Source organism: Carassius carassius, chromosome 29, assembly GCF_963082965.1.
Source record: "Carassius carassius chromosome 29, fCarCar2.1, whole genome shotgun sequence".
NCBI classification, from domain to species: domain Eukaryota; kingdom Metazoa; phylum Chordata; class Actinopteri; order Cypriniformes; family Cyprinidae; genus Carassius; species Carassius carassius.
The window spans coordinates 3,407,246-3,422,874 of NC_081783.1; the positions used below are offsets into that span (position 1 = coordinate 3,407,246).

Sequence of the window (15,629 nt, forward strand, 5' to 3'; positions counted from 1 at the left end):
AAACCAACTTTCAGATATTCACAAACTCTTGCAAGGTTTTGTGAGAATATTGAATGACTTATATCACATGGCTCTAGAATCATAAAATGCTTAATTTTAATGTATTTAGTGCAACAGTGCCTGTCAACATTTTTAACGGCCTTGAAGTACTTTTTTTTCTTATGGTTTCCTAATGATTAGATTAATTCTAATCTAATGTTTTTTTTTTTTTTTTTTTTTTTTAGAGGGTTAAGAGTTCTACGAGTTATATACTATATTTAAGACTATGTACTTTATATCTTTAAGAAGGGAAACAACTGCATCAAATCAAACCTATTTAATAAAAATATTAAACTGTTGAAAGATGTTATTATAACTATATATCCAACCAGCTACAAGGAGTCAACAAGGAGCAAACAGGTAAATAAAAATCTGACAAAATGACAAAGGTATAATGAACGTGTTAATAAAGGGGTTAAGAACTAAGCATATATACATATATATGGGAGTTTAAGGGAGTAGGCAGAGCTAAAGAACTCTTTTGGCATGCTTTGCTCACTGCGACTCTGATTGGTAGAATTTTCTGTACAGAATTATGGGTAATGTAGTTTTTCACCATGAATTCCTCTATTAAACATGATTATTTTACAAATATGTTAAATTAATGCAAACACAAGTTCAACAAAAGCATATACAACAACAGGTCTGTTTTTAAAGGTTTATCAGTTATTGTTAAAAATCTATTTCCCTATGGAGAAAATGAATGCAGTTTTTAAAGTGATTGTATGCCTTTGTTTTCTGCAAAATATCTTTACTGGGATTTCTACATTGCCTAAAAATGTCTGGATCTTGGCTTTGTTTCCCTATTGTTTTTAATCTTGCTGAAGTTAATGACTGAAATGTAGTTTGACCAATAGCATTCAGGCTCATTGTATATATTGACCAATCATAGCATACAAAGGCGTGATCTAAAGAAAACAGTCAAAACAAAGCAAATATACATAAATGTAATATTTATGAGGACTGTAGAGGGAAAATGAATGGTTAAACAAAGCCAATAGTCTGACATTTTAGACATTTTGTCCAAGAAAAAGATGATGTATGGTCACTTTACGTATTGAGAAAATAATTGAATGATGGTATATGTACAGTAGTTTTGTCACATAAGCCTGACACCTCATAAAGCATATAAATTAATAATATTTTTTAGCTTTCCATACAGTACACAATAAGCTAAACTGTACAGTTAATATTGACAAAGTTATTTAAATTACGGCACACAACACTTGGCTTTCTTCCACTATGATTCTTTCATTGTCATGACCCCAACTCAGAAAGCCAGGGAAATTTTCATTCACCTTGCAAACTTTGCCCAAAGCAAACTTTGGAAAACATCTTGCAATTTTTTTCTGACATGCCGTCCCAATCAATCATACGCTGCTAGCCATGGCCCTTGCTTATTCTTATTTCATATTTGACAATTGCCTCAGTTCTCTCCAAGACCAGTAAGTGAAAAGACACCCTGCAGAATCCGAGAGAAATCAGCAGTGACCATGCTGAACAAATCATCCGTGGCTTTTGTAGCATCCATAGTGACTATGCATTAGATATATTGCACAGGTCATTGTGTTTCAGACCTCATTTGGCCATTGCAAATAGAATCATATGAAAGGCCACACACACACGACATGACCTTTAACACTGGGAGTGAGGGCAAATACTCTGCTACAGTATGCTACAGTAAATCAGTGCCGATCCTATATAACGCATGTTATAATATAATAAAACAAAGTGTTTTAAAGGATATAAATTCAGTCTCTTCAAGGTTGTCGATCACATGATCTACACCAGGCTGGTTTCACTGGAGCACCGCGCTATTTGCTAAATTCCTCAGGCGAAGTATTTCAGGTAAATGAGAAAATACACACGAGACCAAGAGCAGACTTTAGGAGCGCAAATACGAAGGCTCGCTTTCCATACATATAAGGTGTAATATAATTTCCCAAAATGTATTTGCAGATGAACTCTCCGCATCCCTGAATGAATACATCATTTCAATGGAATAGAATTGCTTCAATCTCATCCAATAGGCTTGCTTTGGGAAACATGTTTCCTGATTATTATAAATCATCAGTTATTTATTTATTTTTTCATCTCGTTCTGTGGGTTGACAGTAATTAGATGGGATATCTATTAATAACTAGCACCTGGGAATGGGTCGGGCTACGTGTCAGTCGTGCTTTTTCTAAGGGCACATGTGACTCTTCCATCCGTGAGGACAAAAGCGTCTTTGGGAGTGAATGTGAACGAGTGCGCATCTCCAAAGGATGACTGGCATGAAGTCAAATGCAGAGCATTTAGGGCTTGTGAGCGTCATATTTCTGAGTAATTTACAGGCATTTGCAGATGTCATGTCGTCAACGCTGAACGTATTTAGAGGGCTGTCAGAAACCTTTACCCTTGATGAGGTGTTTGAAAACACGTCAAAGCTCAGATTTTCTCCCTATTTTGACACATGTTAGATTCATTTTGAACAAGTAAATGTATGTGTGTGTGTGAACAAGTAAATGTATGTGTGTGGCAGAGTAAAGATTTATGTACTGCTGTAGACATACTGGGCCATTCTTCTTGCCATGCGGAGTAAAAGCGTGCTCCAAATCCTCAGTGTTATCTGTGTTACATACAACATCCATTTAGAGATAAACTGAAAGTAAGTCATGTTTATAAATCTGTGTTCTCTGGATCACCACACATGGTTAAAGCAGAGTTAAAGCACAGTTTCATTATGGAAAGTGTATAGTTAGAATTTCACCTGAAACCGATTCAAATTTAACACATTTAAACCCATATTTGTGACAAATTAGTAGTGAAGGGTCTAAAACAAGTAGTTGATGTATTGATCAACTTTTACATGACAGTGTTAATACTGCTCAGAGGGGCTCTGACCACATGACCAAAGCTCCACAAAAAGAAGTATACCAACCCTTTCATAAAGCATACACAACTTCCACTTTTGACATCTGTTAGACTTCAGTAAATTGGTGTGTGTGTGCAGTAGCCCATATATTTATATACTGCAGTAGATGTTTTTGGATTATATAATGCACCAAAAAAGTATGGCAAACATATTATAAAACATATAAAAGTACTGTTTAAACAGTCTATTATTAATTTATTAATAACATCTCTGCCACATATAAATCTTGTTTACAGGACATATTACTGTGTAAGTGGTGACAACTGTAAGCCGTGGGAAATAAGAGAGCTTCATTTTTGAATAGGTACCTAATTATGGGTTATTCAATTATCAAATTTATTGTAAAGTATTGCTACAGTGAGAAATATTCTTATTTATATGTATTATATACAGTGCCTTCCATAAGTATTGGAACAGTAAAGACAAAATCGCTTTCTCTGTTGTGGAGTCAAGACATTTGCAAATATGATTAAAAGATGAATATGAACCAAAACTACAGAATGTCACAATTTATTATTAGGTCTTTCAACACATACATGTTTTACCAAATAAAAAGGACAGCACTTTTAGAGTCCATCTCACTATTTGATGTGAGCATCAGTATTGGATTGTTTTGGGGAGTTTCTGTCTTTAGTCTCCTCCTCAGCTGGTGAAATTAATGTTTAATCTGATTTAAATCTGGAGATTGATTTGGGCAATCTAAGACTTTACATTTCTTTGCCCTGATAAAGTCCTTGACTGAACTGCCAGGGTGTTTTGGGTCATTGTCCTGATCCAATATGAAGTGCTTTCTAATGAGTTTGGTGGCATTTTCTTGAATATTGGTAGCCAAGATGATTGTGTACCCTTCCAAATTCATTCTGCTACTGCCATCATACATTAAGTCATCATTAACATTAATAGGTCCATTTCTAGAAGCTATGCATGCCCAAGCCTTGACACCACCTCCACCAAGCTTTACAGATGAGCTTGTATGCTTAGGATCATTTGCAGTTCCCTTTTTTCTCCACACTTTTGCTTTCCAGTCACTATAAAGGTTAATCTTTGTCTCATTGGTACATCAACTCAGTTCCAAAACTCTACTGGCTCACATTTGTGAAGAATCTTGCCTTTCTATTTTTGGTGCTGATCAGATGTTTCTATCTTGCTGTGTAGCTTTTGTAATTCTGTGTCAAATTTCTTCTGCAGACTGTAGATTGACAAAGCATCACCGCAGCTTTCTGGAGGTTGTTGGTGATTTTACAGACATGTATTTTAGGGTTCATTTTCACAGCTTTTATGATTTGTCTGTCATCAACTACTGTTTTTTTTCTCAGCTGATCAGGTCGTCGTTGGTAGCTAATGCCACCGGTACTTTCCAAACTCTTAATTTCTCCATGCCCTATATTTTTCCTATAGTTCTAATTGACTTCCTCTTTTCTTTTAGTATCCAAATTGCTTGCTTTTCTTTCAGAGTCGGCTTCCTCTTCTTCATCCTGTTTGTGTGTGTCATCATCGAATGCAATCTATTCATATATTCGTATAGATTAATATCTGAAGAATTAATGCAACATGACATGACACTGTTGAACACGTTGAAAGACCTGTTAGGCAACTGTTCCAATACTTCTGCTCCCATCAGATAGGGAGATGAAACTCTAAAAGTGCTGATCTTCTTAGCTGGTAAAACATCTTTGTGTTAAATCACCCAATAATAAAATGTGACATTCTGTAGTTTTGTCTCATATTCATCTTTTAATCGAACGCAGTGTTAGTCCAGTCAGGCCACGGAGGCATAGGCTGCAACCAGCTGATGCGGTCAGCTGTCAAATAGCTCCAATCACTACCACTCTCCTATTAGACACGGGACATATACAGTATACGTGGCACCACTGCATGGTAAGTATGCTCAAATGGCTTGCAACCCTCCCTCCCTCCCCATTATAAGCATAAGCATATTACCGTGCACCTTCTGGTTGTTGTCTCTTTGTTTCAGATCACTAAGGCTTTCAAGTCCCTGTCGGCATGGACCTCACTGCTGAGAGGCACGCATCCTCATAACCAAGCTACAGTATAGATGTCCCACTGCCACTACACGATTACCACTGTTTGCTTTTAAAGATATTTATTAAGTGTCTTAATTGTCATGTATTTCCAAGCTGATGATTCCAGGGGTGGGGGGGGTATGTTCAATTAATTTGGGAGCAAGAACCCCCATAAGGAACCATACCGCCAAAGATAAATTGTGTTCAATGAACTCAAGTAACTTGCCAAAGTTTTCCTATCTGAAATCATATTTACAGATTTTTTGACTGCACAGCAAACAGAACAATTTTGTCTTTACTGTTCCAATACTTATGGAGGGCATTGTATATATATATATATATATATATATATATATATATAAGGGATATTACTTTATTGTTTGTTATTCTGTTGACTCAGTATTTAGTTTCCCACCAGATACCACTGTGACCAAAAAATAAACCACATACTTGCTCTTACTTCTTAAAAAAAACTTTTTAGAAAAGGCATGCAATTTGTTTCACTGGCCGATCTGAGGAAGAAAAATAAATGTGCTCAACAATTTGGGATTAAGTGGGTTTAAAATAATGTTCTGAACTTCTGAACAAACCGCTAGAGATTTTACACTACATATAAGAAAGAGCCAAACTACATAATCAGAATATCATCTTTTGACTTGAACCAGTAAGCAGCAAACTAGTAGTGACTACCAAAAACACCCTATACTTTAAATCATTTAGCAAAGCCCTGGAAGGCACCCAAAACAGCCTCATAACGTAGGCGAACATCAGAAAAAGTAAAAACTATAGTTTTAAAGGTACCCTTCTTCGTGATCCCATGTTTTAAACTTTAGAATTTTACAGATATTATTTATACTCTAACAACAACATTACACACTAACTAAAGCTCAAAGTTCAATACCAAGCGAGATATTTTATTTAACAGAATTCGCCTACAAAAAACGACCCGTTTGGACTACAGCCCTCTAGTTCCTGCAGTAATGACATCACTAAAACAGTTTTTTGACTAACCTCCGCCAACATGAATTCACAAAAAGGGGGGCGTGGTCTTGTTGCGCTCCGATGGAGAAGAAGGAAGATCTGTCACGATCGGTGTTACAGGGAACACAGGAGAGAGAACCAAGTGCGGGTTTGATATTTATTTAAAGGGTAATCCAAAGGGGTAAACAGTCCAGGCAGGGTCAAAACCAGAATATCCAAATCCAACACAAACAAGACACGAAGGCAAGGCAAGGCAAGGCAAGGCGACGGACATGAATAAACAGCAACATTAAACAAGGACTCCGTAACACAGACTCAGACAGACCGGGTATAAATACACAGAAGGATAATGAGGGAACAGGAGACAGGTGGGGAACAATCAATACTCAACAGGAGGAAGGTGACCAAATAAGGGAACAGGAAGTGATAAGGTGACAGACACCGTGAGAAAGGAGGACCCCTAGAAACCCAGGGAACACAACCCAGACACTGTGACAAGATCTGCGTTTGTGTTTGCCATGTTGTTGAAACACTGTTATTTTCATCTCGGAGTCCAATCATCTTTGTTTGGGCTTCCCAGGGACGCTGTACTTGAAGATTAATGGTTACAATTTATATTTAACTCGGTTCCTGAAAATTGTAATCCAAATGTAAAACTATGTGCAGCACATTTTGCTGAGGACAGCTTGCTGAGGACAACTTCCTCAATCTCAATCAGTTTAATGCCGGATTCGCAAAAAGATTATTCTTGAAAGATGGAGCAGTTCCCTCTTTGTCTGGAGAAGGCGTTGTTAATGGACCCCGACCAGTAAGTGTATTTTATTATTTAAGTTGTTGCGTTTAACAGTTTCTGTAACTTACTACACAAAGGGCAACGCTGTTTAGCTTTGTTAATTAGATGTTCGGGCTGTGCGGAAAAACGAATGCGATTTTCATGCGCATCTCGTCAGTAAAAACGCTCCTTTGATTATAAGTACATCTCCAGCACATGCTTCTGCCCACTTGCTTCTCAAAACTACTCCAAAACGAGTCCAATCGCGTTACCAGGAGGTCAGCATGCTCTAAGCTGCTGTCGAATCACAACACAGGAACCACTGGCCCAATCAGAGCTCGTTACGTATTTCTGAAGGAGGGACTTCATAGAGCAAAGAAGTCATCAGCACGTTTTTATGACAGTGAAAACAGCAATATACAGATAGGTGAATTGTGTGAAAAATACTGTGTTTTTTTACATGCGAAAAATGAACACATGATATATTGCACACTGTAAACACAATCAAAGCTTCAAAAAAGCGCGAAAAACGGGACCTTTAACAGAGAAGCCTACATTAATCAACATGTTGCTTAAGACTATAAAGTGTTGGAACAACTTATCTTTTGATAAGCTAAACTAAATAGTTCCTCCAAAATCAGCATCAAAGACTCGCTGCTGTTTGTTTCTGGCCATGTTATCATTAATTCAGCTGGAAATCACTAGGGCGAGGTGGACTACATGCCTGGCTGGGTTTGTCGCTGCAGTTTCCTGTTTGAGCAGCGCTGGGTTTCCCCGTCCCCTGAGAAGAAGAGCCAGCTAACACAGAAATGTACGTAATACACCAGAGACATTGCACCTTTAGTTATAGAGATCATATAAGCAGTGCTAGTCCTATGTAACACAAAATGAAACTGTATTGTATGGAGTGTTGCAGACGGGGGCATTGTGAACGACTTCTCTCCACTGCATCTCATTAAGAGCAAGTCAGGTCGTCTATATCAAAGACTCATCGCCCCACTCATAGCAGCAGTTCACAGGTCGCTTCAATAGTAAAGTTCACAGCAGCGGGGTAATTTGCAGGTGTAGTTGCAGGGATCAAAGGCTGTGGCATCTCTAAAATAGCATGTCTGAACATGTTCAAGCAGAGAAAGGAAAGAAGAGCATCCTCTTGTCTGAGTCATTCATTCTCAATTTATTATACGCTTCAAGGCATCTCTTCCACTTTGGGCTGTGTGCTCTTTTAGAAACTTAACTTCTACTGAAACACCTTTCACACTGCCAGGATGTTATTTGTCTATTAAAAAACAAGAGTGGACAATACCTGCATTGCAAAATAATTCTGTCATATTTCTGAGACACTGTTTTCTCCACATATCAAATAGCATCCTGTGTGGAAATGGTGTAAATGACAGTGATGAAAATGACATTTTAATAACTTCTGGAATGAAAAAACCTGACTCCTTTGTGTGGCTAAAAACTATTTAATTTCTTGCATTTAGCAATAATAATAATAATAATAATAATAATAAATACATCTCATATTTCACCTTAAGCTCTTTACTAATACTGTTGTTTCCTTAGTAACCAAGTATACTAACTTATTAAAAAAACAATGAATTGTTGATCAAACTTTCATGAAGGGAAACGGTTAGTCATCATGGATGCCACAAACAGTTAACTTGCGCAAAACCATTATTTAGAAAAAGGTCTGGGAGAAGGGTAAAAAAGTAAACTACATAGGTAGCAAGTAAATAAATAAATAAAGTTGTAACTACTGTAGATAATTGCACAAATAACTAACTAAATAAATACATAAATAAAGAAATGTCATTGTAAGTAAACAAATAAAATATCATTGCAAATAAATAAATAAATAAATAGATAAATAAATAAATATCATTGCAAAAACTCTCCAAAATTGTCCAGTGTGATCTGCAAATAAAATAAAATAAAATAAAATAAAATAAAATGTTTGTTTTAATAAAAATCAACCCCTGGGAAATAACAGTGCCTCAAATATACTGAAACACCCATTGACATCGATTTAACTCCATCTTCATGCAAACTGGGAGTTACCTCTCACGATGATGCAGACGACAGGCTCTAATGATAAAAGGATTTTTAAATTTAATTCTGCAGTGGTCCCATCATTATTTCTAAATTTATGCCTGCTCTGATTAAAGTTACCTCATGTTGATAGTCTCAAAACACAACATCAAAGAATTCCTCGTCTAAGCATGCCAAAGACCCAGAATAACCTCTGCCGTCTACTTTAGCATAAACTGCAGTCACTCTCAAGACACTCTGGAGAGATTCTTCAAGAGGAGTGCTGATCCAAAGTGCCATACACAGTGACAGAGGGATAAGGAGTATGGCCTTCCCCAGAGAGAGGGACATTCTGCAGATAAGCTACTCAGAGGAGGAGGATACTGCCATGTGGTTTGTTGTGATATCGAGCACATGGTGATATCAGCGATGCTTGCCGGTATGAATAAAAAGGTTTGGAGAGACAATGCGTCCTCCACGATGAAGTGTTATGCTGCGGGTGCAGTGATGATCACACACTCATACTGCGGTGTTGTGTTTCCACAACGGGGATTTGACAGTTTTGTTAGACATGCTAGAACTCCCACTTACGAGAGCTGGATTGCCGCCAGAGCTTGTCTTGCTTTACCTATACTTTCATTTGGTTCGTAAGGTTCCTGAAAAAAATCCCTGTCTTTTTCTCACATTTCAAATTTCAGTAGTTGAATTTAAAACTACTTCTGCCAGCCACCGGTTCAAATATTAAATTCACAGTTTAACAGCTGAGCCCAAGCCTCTGTTAATAATTCAAATACTAGTAATGAAGGAACGTTGAGCTGCCTCATTGAAAGCTTATTGTATTACTGTATTAAAAGCTTACCATATTATGTAGAGTATAATAAGAGAGATACATCTGATACAGCGTTAATTTTTCATCTAAATCTCATATTCACAATAAAACATTAGTTTGAATGTATGCCAAGGTATATCTTTGTCGTACTATCCTTTCATCTGTTAAGTGATTTGCTATCTGTGTCTTACAAGGTGTTGTTGAAAGTAAAAATTACTCCCTTGTAGGGCTGTAGCTATCGAATATTTTAGTCATCGAATATTCTACCAAAAATTCCATCGATTAATCGAGTAATCGGATAAAATGTTTTTCCTTAATTAAAGTGCAATATTAATTATGCAAGAGAAAATAACACTCCTGAGTCTCTTAAAATTAACAACTAAGTTTCCTTTTTTAGAAAAAAAAAATGATATTTTGTAAATGCATAGAATGCAATGCATACATCAATTATTACCCATTTTTTCTCTGTCTGTACTTGTACTGTGAACAATGACTATAAAGTTGACAGATGAATTAAGTGCATTTAAATGCCATTCAGTTGGGGTTTTAAATAAAGCATTTTCTGAGGTGCACATTAAACACATAAAACTAATTTAATTTAATTAAATATTTTAATTATTGAAAATCAACTTAACTTTTTGGTAAACAAAGGGGATTTACTATTAAAAATAAAACATGGAAGAAATGTTGTGTGATTAAACCTTAAAAAAAATAATGTTTTTTTTTTTTTTTGGTAGTAGGCTATGTACATTCTGCTGAACAAGTCTTTAACCGGACTTTTATTTTGACGGGTTGACGTACCTTTACAGTTCTGTGTATGTGATGTGACTCAAATCAAACGGTCAAATGCTCATGAAGTGACTGTCAGTGCAGTTCTGGAGATGTTGTTCATGTGTTCATGTCCTTATTTAGTGAGACAGCAGACGCTGAAATTACCGCGAGCATCACGCGGGCTTAGGTGTGTGTGATAAAGGAAGACGCGCTTCTGCTCCATTCATTAACAGAGACACGCAGAACATGCAGGATTCATATTTAAATAGACTGTTCCGGCTTAATATTTACAGATATTAGTCCATATTGTCATTTGATGTAAGTGCAATGACCTATTTTTGATTAATTCATTCAAAATTTGGCAAATTCCGTGCCATTCCGCGTTAAACTGTAAATTCCATTTTTATGACTGGATTCCGGATTCCCTCCACGTTTTCTGCATCGCGGAAATCATAGGGCCCTAGTTGTGGTATGCCAGCTCTATCTTGCAATGGACACACACCACGATGTTCTCTTTACGTTTGCCCGCGCCCTCAAATTAAAACACGGCTGACTCCTTGTGTCTCCTTCTGCTTTGTGGGTGACGTAAACGCATTGTGTCACATTTAAAAAAATCATTGCAAAAGAACCTGACGTGAGATTTAAAATAAATTAAAAGAGGCTTCGAGGCAGAGGAATTTGCCTCGATCATTTTTTGTAATCGAGTTACTCGAGGAATCGTTTCAGCCCTACTTCCTTGTTTACAACCCTGTTTCAGTCTCTTTCAAAATAAAAGTCTTTGCTAATGACTAATAAGGGCAGTCTCTTATTGCCATATAATGACGAAACAATGCAATTAAACACGGACTGCTTCTCAATACCAAATACTATTATGAAATACTACTATTATTTGTATAAAATATTATTAATTGAAAAATACATTTAATAAACACCAAAAGCCATTTTAAATTTTGCTAAGCAATTAAAAATAAATAGGCAGCACTCTGATACAACACTGAATTTAGATTAAATATAAAGCTATGAGAATTTGTCCTCAACCAAAACGATTTGCTCTGGAACAAATAATCGATTCTTGAGACCAAAGATTAGATTTATCCAAAGTTAATATAGTATTTTAACCACTCTATCAGAGATACATCAGAGCCAGCAACAAATTCCAGGAGAATTGACTGCTCTCAGCGGGTTCATAAGTGCTGAACGTGTCAAAAAACTTCAAAGCTAATTCCCAAATAGTTATCTGTATAAACATACAGTATATGCGAAGTTTAAAAAAACTACATTCTCACCTAAAACATCCAGTGACACAAAAACAGTATTATTTGTAAAATTATATTGGGTTTGATTGTCCGCTATGACAGTCACTGTGAGAAATGCCTCAAGTAGAGAGATACAAATGGTGAAACAAAATATTACACAGCTGAAAAGACCTCTCAGCTATCAGAACCAAAAGTAACTGTTTTGTATAAAATTCCTCTCAAATTCATAAATGATCAGTTATTATTAAAACCATTATACCTTTACTCAGCACTCTTGAGTGTCAACATAAATATAACAGCCCGGTAACACTTCACTGACAACAACATGAAGACCACTGGACACTGAGCGATGAGGAACACACACTCAGTGCTATTTATAAGCATCATTACTGTGTTGTTTAGCGCTGTGAGACTCCAGTGATGTTACAGGAGACTGAGGGTTTGTAGGCAGATACCGGTAGAGAGAAAACTGATGCCAACAGAGGAAAACCACATTTCCTCTGTCCTGCTGAGCAAACAGGCCCGAATCCTCTGGAGACTTTCAAATCCCCTGATGCTGAAGTAGATTCCCCAGAAATCCCAGAGAGACTGCATTCCTGTAATTTCTGAAGCAACCAGTGCATTTATAGCAGTGACATTTCAAAAAAGGAGATCGCTGAGGTGAACATATGGTCGTATGTCAATGTTGCGCCAAGCAAGTGAATTCATATAAAAGCCTCAGGCAGGGTTACAACACTTTTTACTGATTTATGCATGAAGCATGACTATTTATAAACCATCCTGGGCCTCGAGGTTGGCTAAAACATGCTAAAGGAAAAGACAGATGATGTTATTGGTGCTCTAACCTCTCATTGGTATCTACTTCTTCCATCTCAGGCATCTGGCCGGTGGAACTCAGATTCATGTACCCGTAGACGCAGAGCGGCCCTGCGAAACGAGGAGAAACAGAGGTTACAGTGATGGAGCGGTCAGGACACAGCATCTGTTTTAACTCATAAATTATCCGTTTATTTCACGCTGGCTGTTGTCATGATTTGCTGTTGTAGTTTTCTCTATACAGATGACAAAAATAGCTGCTCAATGAAATCGGGTCAGCCTAAATTTAAAAGGAAGGAAAATACATCGGCGGATGCTGTGTGTTATCTATTAACCCCGGGATCAATGTGAGAGACCGGCTGTAATGTGGCAGGAAAAAATATTACAACTGTTGTTGAATTTCAATTGAATGTGTTGTAGAGGAGGGTAAAATGAGCTCGGCAGCCTGTTTATGCGAAAACAAGGAACGTGCTAGAAAAGTAAGTCCCTTTCATGGGCTTAAAAGAGAAGAAAATGAATGCATAGTTTCTGGACCTTTTGACCAATTAATTTAAATGCATTATTAATGAAATTTTTAGTTCTAGTACATAAGGATTTAAAAAATAACTTTACAAAGAATGCACTCAAAAATAGCGTATAATGTATATTCACTACAGAAATCTCTATGGACTTGGAAATTAAACATAAAGGTTTTGTTTTTGCATGGGAACCCTGCTGATAGAATCTCAGTTGTTATCGGTTTAACTTAGATGCTCAACAAACACTGCTGATTGCATGGGTGTGGAGAACACAGAGTTAAGAGTTTCTTCAAGTCTGTTATGAACTCAACCTCCAGTCCCCCAAACGATAAGTTCAAGGCTTACATAAAAACCTTTATGGCCATATTTAAAACCAAGTTTTACTCTGCATGGTCAAGGTAAATTAGGTCACTTACTCTATTGCATCATACTTTATGATGACACATAATCCCTTGAAAATGAATATAGCCTTTTTCCATGATTGCAAAAGGTTGTAAATTTAATGTGTGCTGTTAAAAAAATGTTTTGCAATGAACTATGGAGTTTTGGAGTTTTATGGGAAAAGTTACAAACAATTTTGAAACGAGTAGAATCCCGTTTACAGGCCTTCTTATTAATTACTAAGGCATCCACAAACAGTGATTGACTGTCATATAACTCTGACAGAAATTCAGTAATATTAGATCCATAATGTGACTGGGTATCAAAGCATGTGTGATCAAAGTAACTGGAAGAGCTGTGTAGGTTAGCCATCTCCCTATAATATTAAGAACATCTCTGTGCTTCACAGAAGAAAGACGTATAGGTTTGGAATGTCATAAATAACAAGCTAGGAATAATAATAGAAACTTAGCTAGTTTTCCTTTAACCCAACTTGAAAATTTATGAGGTTAGAAATACCATTTGTGGATCATAACAAAATTAGCTCTTTAGACTTCCAAGGGCACTTATGAGTGGTTTGATTTATTCAGCTGGAGAGAGCTGCATGTCAAATGAATCGTCTCCTGTTTTCTTTCACATCTGAAGCAAGGAGATTTGTAACTGCAATAAGTGTCTGGGTTCGGCACATGCACAGACATATAAATCCATGCTGGCACAATAACAGGAGCTCTGCAGTTGGGAAGCATGCCCACGTGAAACACACACACACATACACAGACAGAGCAAGTGAGAGGGTCTGGTAAAGGTTTACAGCAAACGTGGCTGGACTGGTGGGATTCTCATCATCATCAGCTCTGCCTGAGAGAAGAATTCCAGCATAAGCCCACCAACATGGATGTTACACCTCCAGACAGGACACAAGTCTCCCGGTTAGTGGCCAGTTAGTCTGTGTTTTACATTCTCCTGATGTACAAACAGGCACATGAGGGGCTCTGCTGACTCATATACCCACTGACACCCAAAACACTGCAGTGTTTCCTTCCTGAACAAATCATTTGAATCAATGATTCGATGATTCATTCATTAAAACAGTCGCTTGCTTAATTCCTAAATTAATACATACATAAAGAGGATATGAGTTCTGACATAATCTAATAAACATAGACAGAAGTGAATAAATGACTAAAGCTAACAGCACCTGATCCAGCTTGCCAAATGTCATTAGTTTCAGCACAACACATGTCAAACATACGCCAAAGTCATAAAACAGACATGGCTTCTTGTAACTCAGTCCCTTTCAATTTTTATTTGCTTGCAAGTGACTTCAAAAGCCATTTAAAATGGGAGTGAATTAAATAAACCGGATGCTTATGAAATCTGAAAGCTACAAAATGTGTTTGGCCCACAAGGGCTTTCTAATCTACTAATCTAATAGAGTGGCACGTAAAAATGGAGAACACTCCAGAGTATACTCAATTCAGATCTTTTAGAAGCAAATCTTGACATAGTCGATTCAGAAAAGCAGGACATATCACACAGCACAGATAAATTTAAATATTACATCTTTTAACCTCCAAGTAGAAGGGTGCAGAGGATGTTAAATGTGGAGGTGTCATTGCTGCTGTTAAGTGATACCGGACAAAGAATAATATTTCATTTTCTGCAGTGATCAATGTCTTATCTGTATAGATATGCAGGATCATTGTGGTGAAAGTTTTCTTCTGTATGTCTTTATCTGTCTCTAGTTACATGGGTGGAAGTAGTGCCAGTTTCAGGCGGCATGCAACAGACTCTGGCACATTTTGATATTGCAAGCTGGTGAAAAATACTAGCTTTATTCTAAATGGCTGATCACATGTTGATTTATATATTTTTAAAGGAAAACTGCCCCTGAACATGCTTAGCCTGAAAATTTCAACTGATAGACCAAAATTCAAGTTGTTTTTGTCCTTTTTGCAAACTGGCTTGTCATAATGAGATCAAACATCATTGGTTCTTGTGTTGTATGCATCAGGTTTGAATACTGTTAGATGGCCCCTTCTGCTCTATGTGGGCGGTGCTTTGCCAGTATAAACTGCAGAATTCATATTTTACGCAACACAAGACATGGCTGCATGATATAAAGTCAATATGAAACAGGACCTTTCACTCCTTTTTTTCCAAGTGAAACAGGATAGTCAACAAAGAAAAAAAACAACTCAATTGTATCTATCAGAACTTGACAGGGTCATGAAATGTAGGTGTTAGTAAGAGGGAAAAGCAAGTTTTTTCACGATGTCAGTTTAAAAGGAATGATA

General features: G+C 37.0%; 1 protein-coding gene across 3 annotated transcripts in view; it reads right to left on the reverse strand.

Moving 5' to 3' along the window:
• Positions 1–15,629, reverse strand: part of LOC132110063 (5-hydroxytryptamine receptor 4-like) — a 100,581-nt gene that overhangs the window by 71,614 nt on the left and 13,338 nt on the right. For all 3 annotated transcript variants that reach the window (XM_059516646.1, XM_059516647.1, XM_059516648.1), the window contains exon 2: positions 12,463–12,544. In XM_059516646.1, coding sequence (XP_059372629.1) covers positions 12,463–12,544 — 82 coding nt within the window. The remainder of the gene's footprint in view (positions 1–12,462; positions 12,545–15,629) is intronic.